Source organism: Sminthopsis crassicaudata, chromosome 4 (assembly GCF_048593235.1).
Source record: "Sminthopsis crassicaudata isolate SCR6 chromosome 4, ASM4859323v1, whole genome shotgun sequence".
Taxonomy (NCBI): domain Eukaryota; kingdom Metazoa; phylum Chordata; class Mammalia; order Dasyuromorphia; family Dasyuridae; genus Sminthopsis; species Sminthopsis crassicaudata.
This window is the reverse complement of record NC_133620.1, coordinates 476,098,975-476,111,528: the sequence shown is the minus strand read 5'-3', so window position 1 is coordinate 476,111,528 and position 12,554 is coordinate 476,098,975. Positions and strand designations below refer to the sequence as shown.

At 44.9% G+C, this 12,554-nt stretch overlaps 1 protein-coding gene and 1 pseudogene across 3 annotated transcripts in view; both read right to left on the bottom strand.

Annotated features, from left to right (window-relative positions):
* LOC141540420 (UDP-glucuronosyltransferase 1A6-like) overlaps nt 1-12,554 on the bottom strand; it is a 75,160-nt gene that overhangs the window by 52,213 nt on the left and 10,393 nt on the right. The window contains exon 1 of one of the 3 annotated variants that reach the window (XM_074264457.1): nt 2,032-2,955. The exons of the other annotated variants lie outside the window; for them this stretch is intronic. Coding sequence (XP_074120558.1) covers nt 2,032-2,892 — 861 coding nt within the window. The 5' untranslated portion in view covers nt 2,893-2,955. Of the gene's footprint in view, nt 1-2,031; nt 2,956-12,554 lie in introns of those variants that run through there. 3 annotated transcript variants of the gene reach the window in all.
* Nucleotides 5,605-6,572, bottom strand: LOC141540421 (UDP-glucuronosyltransferase 1A3 pseudogene; annotated as a pseudogene).

Here is a 12,554-nt window from a genome sequence, read left to right as displayed (position 1 = left end):
TTGACTTTAAAAAGAAAGCATTTGTTTCTCTTGAGACACCTGTTTCTGAAGCTTCCTACTTGCATGATATGTGGTTCCATGAGCCTTGGTTTCATGGGATCATAGATTAAGAATCTGAAAATACCCTAGTAGTAACTGATACAGAACACATTTTATAGATGTTGAAATTAAATATTAGAGAAGTTAAATGACTTTCTTAGCATCACACAATGAAGAAATGTTTATAATAGAATTTAAAATTCAGATGATCATGATTGCAAATTTATTTTCTAACCACCAAAACCAGGTTGCCTCTCATCATTTGTAAAAATGAGGGGAAGGGCTAGATATTCTCTGAGCTCTATGATCCTGTGAGCCTATGACCAAAGACCCAAAGGCTCACTTAAGAAACCTGGGTTTATGTACTATATCTCCTTTAACTAAAGAGGAAAACAAAAACAAGAGAAGTCAAGTCCTTTTGACCAACGGATTTTTTGAAAGTGGCAAAACTGGACTAGAATGCAGAGTTCCTGATTCCTAATGACTCTAAAGTTCAGAGAATCAGAGGAAAGAAAGACACAAAGAAATCACTACAAAGAAAGATTTTTGAGAAAAAAAAGAAACCAGTCATGTATTTATCCCTCCTTAGTCTATATCTACAGGTCTGGGACTGCATTGGATCATCTATTGGTAGGAGATTCGTTAAAATGTAATCAGATTTACACAAAATGAAATGAGCATAACCAGGAGAACAACGTGCATAGTAACATCAACATCGTGCAATGAAGAATTGTGGATGACTTAGCTCTTCTCAGCATTATAATGATCCAAGGCAATCCCAAAGGACTCATGATGAAAAATTCAATCTGCCTCCAGAGAAAGAAGTGATGGTGTCTGAATATAGACTGAAGCATAATGTTTTCTCTTTCTTTTTCTTCGTTCCTTCCTCCTTTATTCTTGGTTTCTTACACAAATGACTAATGTGGAAATCCTTTACATGATTTCCCATACATACCCTATATCAGACTGCTTACCATTTCAGAGAGGGACACAAAGTTAAGGAACATGTCTAAGTGTGAAGAGGCAAGTCAATTCTCCAAAAGCCCCCATATCTGTGAATCAGAACACCCCTGAAGGAATCAGCCTTTACTGACACAGATGTTGCTTGTGAATTGGGAATAAAATAAACTTAGAGGCAAGAGGGAAGAGGAGAGAGGTCAGAGAAGGCAATTGCCTCCCAGTCTCCTTGTATTATTAGCATCCTCTCACATGAAGGGATCTATTCTTCTGGTCAGAAGTAGATCCCCAGCAGCCACTAGCAGGTGATTCCTATCACAAATGGCGCCCAACATGGGGCAAAAGAAAATACAAGAAACAAAGAAGCAGCAGTGCTCCAGAGCTGTCCATGAATAGGACCCTCCCAGAAGAGTCCCTTCAGTAAACCACAGGGAAGGAGAGGGAGAAGAAACCCAGTAGGACTTTTTCAGTCAGGGTAACTAAAATGGGCCAAACCATCAAAGAACCGAGCCAGGAGACTTATGAAAAATGCTTCCTGACTACAATCCTACTTCTCCTTTTGTCAGAAAGTTTGCCTCCATGGTGGACTGTTTTGATGTTAGAGCAAATTACATCTCAAAGATTCAACAGCTATAGCAGAGTCTCACCCTGTGACCATCCAGAGGAATAGGATGGAAAAAACTTTGATAGGCTGTTTGCATTCCTCAACACACAGACTCAGATAATAGCCACTTCACAATATTGGACAAACTTACTGACCATGCTGTTAGGAGAAAATAATCATCTTCCCATAAAACAAAAAACGGAGTCAGATTTAGATCCCCAGCAGACACTAGCAGGTGGCTCTCAAACAAAACAAGAGAATAAAATTTGGAATTCAAAACTTAAAAGAAAAAGACCCAAATATTAAAAATGGTCTTTACATGTATTTTCTCTTAAAACCCAATATGCTAAAAAAAGAAAATCAATATGCTCTACTTTGACCAAAGAGTAACAACTAGCATGATGGCTTGTTACATGTTATATGTTACCAACCTGTGAGAGCTGCTTCTTATTAGCACACTTCAAACCTCCAGTGAAGATTATGTTTGGCATGATTGGTCTGGGGTAATCCAGAATAAAATCTGACCTCAGGAGCCACACGGATCCATAGCTCAAAATATCTGCTATTCTCAAATCTCTCTGAAGGAGTTCTGAAGCCAATCTTGCAAAAGATGAAAAAAACACATGGCATGCCACAGACTGGGGAAAAGTATAAACAATGTTCTTCACCCGCTGCAGGAAAGTCATGTGATCAGTATTTTCAGTGAATGTCCTTGGAATATAGGAGAACGGGTTAGGACACCGAGTCCCTACAACTGAGAAATCACATGCCCACCCCCGGAAGAAATACACAGCTGGAACATTGAGATACTGAGCCAGGATAGCTCCACAAGGATCCACAGGATCAGTCAAAACAGCGTCATAGTGGGCCTGCTCCAGGGATTCCATCAGTTCCTTATTAGATACTAAATCAGTACAAAAGCTAAACTGCATATCAGCATACAACTTCATGCCCAGAATCATTTCCAAGAATCGTTGCAGGAAAGGTTTTGATTCAAAGAGGAAATCAAAAGAAACCTGCTTCTTCTGAAACTGTTCCTTGCTGAAAGTGACCGGAAAGGTCTTCAAAGTGTAGAATGATGCTTCTCTGATCCGTAGGTACAGCTCTGGGGCCACGACAACAGCTTCATGGCCTCTCCGACTGAGCTCCTGGATGATTTCACGCATGCTGAACCAAGGGCTGGCATCCATGGGGAACACCAGCAGCTTTCCCCCTTTGGCAAAGCCCAGGCAGGCAGCACAGAGAGCCAGCCTCAGCAGAGCCCGGGGCCAAGATTGGAACTCTTTGGCCATCTCTGCAAAGTCCTTGAGGAAGAAGTATGGCCCTTAAATTCTGCTCTTCTCTTTTACAACCTGACAGTTTTGTGCTTTGTTTTTATCAAGGTATTAAGGTTGAACCTTTGATTTGTTGAACATATAATTAGCCTTTTTAGGTTAATGATTAAAAAGGCGTGAATGTTTCTTTTTCTTCTCTGTTCCAAAAATGATCTTTAGCTAGAAATGGGATCACGGGATCATGGAAGGAATCCAACCCAATCTCATTTAAAGAAGAGAAAACTTGGACTCTAGTGGACACTTGCTGACTGCCTGACACTGCACAGATGTTAAAGGACAGAGGCTGAGGCAGGGGCAGAGCCATGTGGACTCTTTTACTGAGACATCCAGAACTTTTAAGGAAAGTGCAAAATCCACAATGAAAGTGCCTTGGATTCAGCAAATATATACATGGCCGGAAAAATACAAATAAAAATATTCTGTGAAGAATAACATGTGCACAGGCTGTTGCACAGGCAAAATCCACATGGATTCTTCCTCTGGAGGGAGCTCTCCTTAGCTATTGACACAGTGCACATCTAACACTCACTAAGGGCTTACTAAATGTTGTTGACTGACTTAGAGTCATTCTCCGGCTCTTTCTGGATAAACTTCTTCGATTGTTCTTCTTTGTCCTAGATGCAACCCCTATCCCTAGATAAATCGCTTCCCTATTTCACTGTAATGATAAACCAGGAAACGTCCACACAGAAGGGATAGAAGAGGCTTTAGAGCTCTGTTGGGGCTGCTGTTGGGAGTATTGAATCCATCCAGGGAGGGAAATTGCAGTGCCTTCTCTCCTGTTGCATCTGAAGGGCAAAGGTCCCAGTTCACTCACAGAACAGGTGCCATGAAGGAATCAACAAAGGAGGGGATACTTCTCCCTGCATCTCCCTGCATTCCACTTTCTCTTTTACCTTATAACTCTAGATCAGTGGTCCTCAAACTTTTTTAAAAGGGGCCAGTTCACTGTCCCTCAGACTGTGGGAGGGCCAGACTATAGTAAAAACAAAACCTCACACTCTGTCTCCGCCCCTCAGCCCATTTGCCATAACCCAGCGGGCAGCAGAAACATCCTCAGCGGGGCCGCATCTGGCCCGTGGGCCGTAGTTTGAGAACCCCTGCTCTAGGCAATAGAACTATGATCAAACTGAGGCATGAAAAAGTTATCAGGATGGAGGGGAAGAGGAAGAAGTGGTAGGCAAAACCTAAATCCTGCTCTCATCAGAACCGGCTCAAAGAGGGAATAACCAGTTGGATACGGGAATCTATTTAATCCTATAAGGAAGTAAAAAGGGATGGGAAGAATGGAGGGAACTGATAAAAGGGAGGTGAACTGGGAGAAGCAGGGATCAGAAGCAGAACACTGGTGAGGAGGGAGGAAGCTTCTTACAAAATGGCTAAAAGGGAAGTGTTTTGCCTGGTTGTACATGTAAAACCTCGATCTGATTGCTTACTGTCTCAGGGAGGGGAGAGACAGAGAGAGAGAGAGAGAGAGAGAGAGAGGAATGGATGGAACCCAAATTAAAACATGTTAAAATTTGTTTTAACATATAACTGGAGAAACAACAAAGTATGTATGTGTGTATGCATGTATACACACATCTATACATCCATATATTCATGATGTAACACCTGCCTCTGAGGCTTCCTAGTTCCATGACCTGGAGCAAGTCACTTGAATTACATGAACTTGAATTTTATTTTGTTGTTATTGTGCAGTGATTTTCAGTCACGTTCAACTCTGTGACCTCATTTAGAGTTCTGTTGGCAATGAAACTGGAGTAGTTTGCCATTTCCTTCTTGACCTCATTTTATAGATGGAGAAACTGAGGCAAAGAATGAAGTAACACTTCCAGGGTCACCCAGCTAACAGAATGAGTCTTCCTGAATCCAGGTCTGGCATGTAGCTGCCCTCAGTTTTATTAGAAACTGCAGAGACTTTAGAAATCACTGAGGTCAGGCTCATTTTATTTATTTATTTATTTGCTGAGGCGTTTGGGGTTCAGTGACTCGACCAGGGCCACACAGCTAGGAAGTGCTAAGTGTCTGAGACTAGACTAGAACTTGGGTCCTCCTGACTTCAGGGCTGGTTCTCTAACCACTGCACCACCTAGCTGTCCAAGTTCAGGCTCATTTTACCGATAAGGATACCAAAGTCCAGTGTGTGTGTATCTCTGTCTATTACTTTCCCAGCCTCACAGAGTGAACAAATGTTTGAATTTAATCCACGACTCAAAGTCCAGTTGTTCTACCCACCAAGCCAGGTTGCCTCTCATCATTTGTAAAATTATGGTCTCTGAAATCCCTTCAACCTATGACCACAGCCCCAAAGCCTCATTTAAGAAGCCCAGGTCTGTGTATTCCATCTCCCTCCTTTCACTAAAGAGAAAACTAAGCTGCAAAGAAGTCAGATCCCTCTAGCCATGGCCACACAGTAAGTCAATGGCAGATTCCTGATTCCTAAGGCCCTGAAAGATTTCCCAAGAAATCAGGACAAAAAGTGTCGGTACCAAAACCCCTCAGATCAATCCCTCCTCTCAATCCAACTCTAGAGTGCTGCCTAATTCAGAAAACCTCACCAAGCTTAGCAGGCGATCTTCTTCTCGGCACCTGCTGGATGGCCGAGTGCTTGGGTACTATTTAAACATGGAACCAGATTTCCTCTTAGAAACAAGATGCTCCAACAAGCTTGGCTAATGTGTCATACCAACCTGGGAGAGCCGCTTGTTACTGGCACAGTTGATGCCTCCAATGAAGATCATATTGGGCATGACTGGTTTGGGATAATCCATCACAAAGTCTGTTCTCATGAGCCACACAGATCCATGATTTAGGACATCCACCATACTCACGTCTCTCTGAAGGACTTCTGAAGCCAGGCTTGCAAAAGGTTCTGAGTAGAGGTAGCACACCACATTCTGGGGTAAAGGGTATAGAATGTTCTTCACCCGCTGGAGGAACGTCATCTGGTCCGTGTTTTCTGTGGCAAATTTGGGGACATAGGAGAATGGCTCAGGGCACCGAGTGCTTTCAATGTCTAAGCCGCATGGAACTCCTCGCAAGAAATAAACAGTTGGAATGGACAGATACTGTGCCAGAATGGCTCCACAGGGAATAGCGGGATCAGTTAAAACGGCATCATAGTGGGTCTCTTCCAGGGATTTCAACAGTTCCTTGTTGTACATTAAGTCTCTACAAAAGCTAAGGTTGACATCAGCCATTTTCTTAAAGAGTACCGAAATGTCAAAAAATCTCTTCAGAAAAGGTTGTGGGTCAAATACCAATTGTAAATTAGATCCCATTAAATCTTGATAATATTCCTTGTTGCAAGTGACTGGAAAGGTCTTCAAAGTGTAGTGCCGTCCTTCTCTGATCTGCAGGGAGAGCTCCGGGGCCACAACAGTAGTTTCGTGGCCTCTCAGACCGAGCTCCTGAACCAATTTCCGCATGCTGAGCCAGTGGCTGCCATCCACGGGGTACACCAGCAGCTTCCCTCCTTGGACAAAGCCCAGGCAGGCAGCCCAGAGAGCCAGCCTCGCCAGGGCCCAGGGCCATGATCGCAGCCCTCTGGCCATCGGGGCAAATTGAGGATCCCGGAGAAAGAGCAAGGTCTGCAGTCTCTGCTCTGCTATCTATCTTAAGAGCTGCAGGCTTTATCTATATGGGCATGGAAGCAATAAACTGAGACCAAAATCAGAAAAGACATTGAACTTTTGCTTCTTCCCATATATGATTGACTTTCTGAGATTAATCATTAAATAAATGCCAATCTCTCTCTCTCCCTCTTCACCAATCTGTGTTCCTCTGGCCAAAAATATAACCAATAAAACTTACTTGTATGGCAGAATCACAGCCTCCAAAATTTCAAGATGGAAGGAGATTTAGAAATCACCTCATCCAATTCTCCATTAAAAATAGTTACAGCTTCCTAGCTGTGTGACCCTGGGCAAGTCACTTAACCCCAGCCTCAGGGGAAAAAATAGTTACATCTTTTTATTTTCAATATATATATGGATAATTTTTTACATTCACCCTTACAATACTGTGTTCTAATTTTTTCCTTCCCTTCCCCTCCCCCAATTGGCAAATCCAATCCTCCATTTTATAGAAGAGGAAACTGTGTCCAAGGGAAGGGAAAGGATTTGGCCAGGAGTTTGGCTCCTTTTGGCCTCCAACCGCATCTGCCCCGTTTTTCCTATGAGTGGCCCACATAGCTTCATTTTTGTTCTCTTATGGTGTGGTTCCTGTTCCTGTCTGACTTGACTTTTCCTTGTTTGGGATGCTCTTTCTCCTCTGTTCCACCTACTAGTCTCCCTGGTTTCCTTTATTTTTTATTTTATTTTATTTTTATTTTTTGAGGCTGGGGTTAAGTGACTCGCCCAGGGTCACACAGCTAGGAAGTGTTAAGTGTCTGAGACCAGATTTGAACTCAGGTCCTCCTGAATTCAGGGCTGGTGCTCTATCCACTGCGCCCCCTAGCTGCCCCCTGGTTTCCTTTAAGTTCCAACTATTACTGAAAACCTTCGCTGATGTCTCAATTTTAGTGTACACATTCTCTAATTATTTTCTATTTATCTTATATAGAGCTAGTTTTGTGTTGATTTGCTTGCCTGTTGCTTCCCTATTCTTACACCTTATTTAAGGTCCTTAAAGGCAGAGACTGTCCCTTCTTTTTTTTAATCCCTAGTGCTGCACACCATCCCTGGAACAGAGAAGGTGCTTACTATCGATTTATTGCTTGCTTACTCGACAGGTTATGAAGGGATGATGTGATTATGTGACATGACTCAAGAGTCTGCTCCTTCGTGTCTCCTCACGCAGGCATTTCTGCCTTCTTGGTCAGAAACAACCCCAAAGTTGGAATTCAGTGTGTTGGAGGAAGATTGGAGGCTTTCTACCTCATACGTAGCAGTTGCTCAGCAAGTGTGTGAAGAACTGAACTGAACTGGAATTGGAATTAGCACTGAAACTACTTATCCTCCCTCCCATTGAGCTCTTCTCAATCAAAATCTTCAGCTTCTGCTGATGGCTTCCCCAGCCTGCCAATGACTCAGGCTCACCTTCTCGGAGTTAGCTCTGACCCTTCCCTCTCCTTCACATCCAACATTCAATCAATTGGGGGCACTTGCCGATGCTGCCTTGTAGCGAGCTGTCGTCTCCAGAAGCTGCCGATCGCTCTCTGGGAAGAGATCTGCTGTGTCAACTCAAATCTCTCAGACAGATTCTTCTTCCTGTAGAGAACCGTTGTCTCCAGGCAGTTGCGGTTAACTCTTGTCCAGAGAAGTGACTTCCCTTCCTGCAGAGAGCCCCGTCAGGCCTGATGTAATGCAGAGACTTCTCCTATCTCTGGAGTGCTGTCCTCTTTTATCCTCCCAGAGAATGGGCGTGGGATAATGCAAGGGCTTCTGGGAAGAAGTACTCCAACCAATGAGCTTGCTCCTCTTAGAATTCCTAAGGTGTAAATTCCCTTTAAAGGCCCAAGCCAAAGGTCTGAGCCAGAGAACTGTCAAGTCAACCTGAGTTCTCACCTTGTAATTGTCCAGACAACCTGAATTCTCACCTTGTCACTGTCCAGACAACCTGAGTTCTCACCTGGTAATCCTAACACTGCCTCTTCAACTACTCTCTCTTCTGTTCTCTTCTTTCTATCCAGAGCCTGTGTCCTAATTTCTGCCTTTATCCCCTCTTGCCTAGACTATTTCAAAATCTGTGATCTCTGCTAATCTTCCAGTCTCTTCCCATTCAATCTGATCCAACACAGCATTTGGTCATCCCCTATTCTGTCTGAGGTTCCACGATGGCCACGGGGCTACGAGCACAAAAAAAGAAATAATCCTCATGTATTCTTCTAGGAGAATTGCACATGTGTCCAGACAAGCACACACAAAGTAGTTAGGAAGAGGAAGGGGGCAACTAGGGAGACTTTGAGTTACAGATGTCAACTGACCTGTGCTTTCAATCGGGATTCCACAAGGCTGAAGTAAGGGTGGAGGGCAACTGCACAGAGCAAGCAAAAGGAGAAAAGGCATGGAGGATGCTGCCGCTGTTTGCCCATAGTCTTCTTTATTGGGTATTTCCCATCCTTTCCATAAGCTCTATTCCCATCACTGTCCTTTTTTTTGGTCGCAATTTCATCAGATCTCAGTCTCCATTCAGAAGCCCAGTGCTGTGACTTTGACAGCATTAAATTATAGAATCTCAGAGCTTCAAGGGAGCCGAAAAAGCATCCCTGAATAATTATAACAATAGTAAGTACTAATAGTAGGCTAGCACGTATGAAGTGCTTTAAGTGGAAAAGTCCTTCACAGAGATTTTGTCATCTTATCCTCACAACCGTCTTGGGAGGTAGCTGTTATTATTCCCTTTTTACAGATAAGAAAACTGAGGCTTGAGAGAGTTCAAGTGACTTTCCCAAGATCTCACTGCATGTGTCTTCCTGACCTATGGAATAGCCCCAAGCCTGACATATAATCCTTGTTGATTAAGAAGCGGCCCATGGGTTTCCATGGGAATTCTGTTCTGTGAGGGGAGGGACTGCCCTCAGAGGCAGTGGGTGACTGGATGTCAGAAAGGAAATAGGATTGTTTCTCAAGAGACCCAGAAGAGTGATTTATAAATGGATGAGCAGGCAAGGGTTGGTGCAACATGCACCTGTGAAGAAATGATCAGTTAAAACTCAGATCTACTGAAGGATTTCGGATTGAAGCCTTCCTGCCTTGGTCCACCTTTTGGACCGCTCTGGATGAAAGTCTGGCCTTTTTAAGCAGGAAGCCAAGCATCAACCATACCATCTGGACACTCTTTGGATGCTCCAGAAACGCCTTTGTGCCGGATGTATTCTCTCTTTTCTGTCGTCTTCTGTACAAAGCCCTCGTCTCCTCAAAGGCAGAGATCATGAGTTAAGTTCAATTTGATTCGATCTGATAAACACCCGATAAGCACTACGGCTACATGCCTGGCGCCTGCTTGGAACCCAAAGACAAACCCAAAGAGCAGCTGCTTAAGGACATCAGAGGGCTGTGGGGTAACACCTGGGCACGAGGCAAGAATTCAGAGAACATGCAATGGAAATGCGAAGGATGTCCAGAGGAGGGCCTATGGACACGTGGGAGATCAGGAAGGGGCTCCGGCACAGGGGCCGTCCTTCCACAGAGTTGGGAGATAGCGTCACCAAAGTGTGTCAAGGCCGGGGATGGGGCATGGAATGGGGGGAAGGGAAGAGGGACGGAGGATTGTAAAGGGGAATAATAGGAAAGGGAACTGGCAAGGTGCCCCGTGTAACACAGGCTGACTAAGTTCTGGTGAATTATGAATGCTTATTTCTTCCCTGTATCCCCCCACATTCCTTGAGAAATGACAGGGCATGAGCAGCTTCCTGCTGAGCTGCCTCCAGCCTGAAATGGAGGAGCCTCGGATTCTAGGATTTCCCAGAGCAACCAGCACTGGATCCTTCTCTCAAATAAGAGACACACTCAGCAGTTCCTGAGTGAATGAATGCCTGAAAGCATCCCCCTTCAAGTGCTCCTTTGAGAGCACCACCCTTCAAGTGCTCCTTAGGTTAAGACTTTGGTTAGCTCCACCCCATGTTCAATTATCTGAGAGAGCGAATCTTCAAAAGAAGCCATGACTATGGAATGGCAGCAAAGTCCCTGTGTCATCGTAGGCTTTGAAACATTTGTACTTTCCCACTGGGCCCATTGATTAAGATTCCACGGTCCATCCCTGCATGGGGTGCACTTGTTTGCTTTTGTCAAATATTTGCTGATGATGTTTCCACATGTGAATCTGGGTTCCAAATCTGAAACTCTGACTAAAGTGCACATCCATGGCTGAATCTCTAGAAACTGGAACACAGACAGACAGACAGACATAGGGAGAGAGAGAGAAAGAGAGAGAGACAGAGACAGAGAGACACACACAGAGATAGACAGAAATAGAGAGAGAGAGAAAGAGGCAGAGATAGAGAGAGATGAGAGAGACAGAGAGAGACAGAAATCGACAGAGAGAGACAGAGACAGAGACAGAGAGACAGAGAGAGAGACAGAGAGAGAGAGACAGAGAGACTGAGAGAGACAGAGACAGAGAGAGAGAGAGAGACAGAGAGAGAGAGAGAGACAGAGAGAGACAGAAAGACAGAGACAGAGACAGAGACAGAGAGAAAGGCAGAGAGAGACAGAGAGACAGAGACAGAGAGAAAGGCAGAGAGAGACAGAGAGAGAGAGAGAGAGAGACAGAGAGAGAGAGAGAGAGAGAGACAGAGAGACAGAGAGAGAGACAGAGAGAGAGAGAGAGAGAGAGACAGAGAGACAGAGAGAGAGACAGAGACAGAGAGAGAGACAGAGAGACAGAGACAGAGACAGAGACAGAGAGAAAGGCAGAGAGAGACAGAGAGAGAGAGAGAGAGAGAGAGAGAGAGAGAGAGAGAGAGAGAGAGAGAGAGAGAGAGAGAGAGAAAGAGAGAGAAGGGGAGAGAGAGAGAGAGAGAGAGAGAGAGAGAGAGAGAGAGAGAGAGAGAGAGAGAGAGAGAAAGAGAGAGAAGGGGAGAGAGAGAGAGAGAGAGAGAGAGAGAGAGAGAGAGAGAGAGAGAGAGAGAAAGAGAGAGAGACAGAGACAGAGACAGAGAGAAAGGCAGAGAGAGACAGAGAGAGAGCACTTGATTGCAGAACCTCATTTCGTGGGAGGGTATAGAATGAGGGCTGGGATTTATTTTTGTCTCAGGGGCCCCAGTATCTAGCACAGTGCCTGGCGCATAGTGGATACTAAATTAATGCTAATTGGATTGAGCACTTGAGCATAAGCACGACAAGACCTGAACACGTGGCATTGTGGGGACACATATATTGTGCTGTAGAGTTGCTGAGAAGCAAGTGTGACCAGTGTTATTATTTCCAACTTATACATGGCCACACTGAGGTGCAGGGAGCCAGTTGGCCCTGGCCACCAAGCGAAGAGCAGAGCTGCGATTCTAACCCAGGGGTCAGCAGCCTCGGCACTAGCTCTCTCTCTGCGAGGGCACCTCCCATGCATCACTGCCTCCCCTGCAAGATTCACGTTCTGCTTCTCGAAGATAAGAAAGAGCTGGAAAACAAATGGGACGCGTTGTTGGTTGCTGGACAATTGGCTATAATTTCTCAGGGAATCAATCAATGGCCAGATAATATAGGATCAGCACTAAATGCAGTGTGAATGAGCTCCCAGGGGCACATCAGACTCAACGTGCCCCCCAAATCCTCCTTCTTTCCACCCTCCAATTGCAAATCAACCTTACGAGCCCCTATAGCTGCAGGATTGTGACGACCATTTGGTGGGCATCATATTAGTGGTGAGGATCAGGGGGCAAGAGGAGGTACAAGAGGTGTCATCCAGGAAAGGCGGCCCCGAAGAGAAGGCGGCCACTCTTTGGTGAGAAGCTCTGCTCGCCAGCGGATCACCTAAAAGCTGTTCTGCTGCTTCTGAAGGGCAGAAGACCTAAAGAAAGGTCTTGCAGTTAACAGCAGCAGTATTTCTAGGGAGAGCCCTCCTGCATGATGCCTCAGGGAAGGAAGAGAGAGATCTGAACCACGGCAGGGAGGTGGTGCAGACCCCAGAGGATCAAAGCACAATCTTCTCTCTCCTATTTCTATGAACAGAGCGAACTC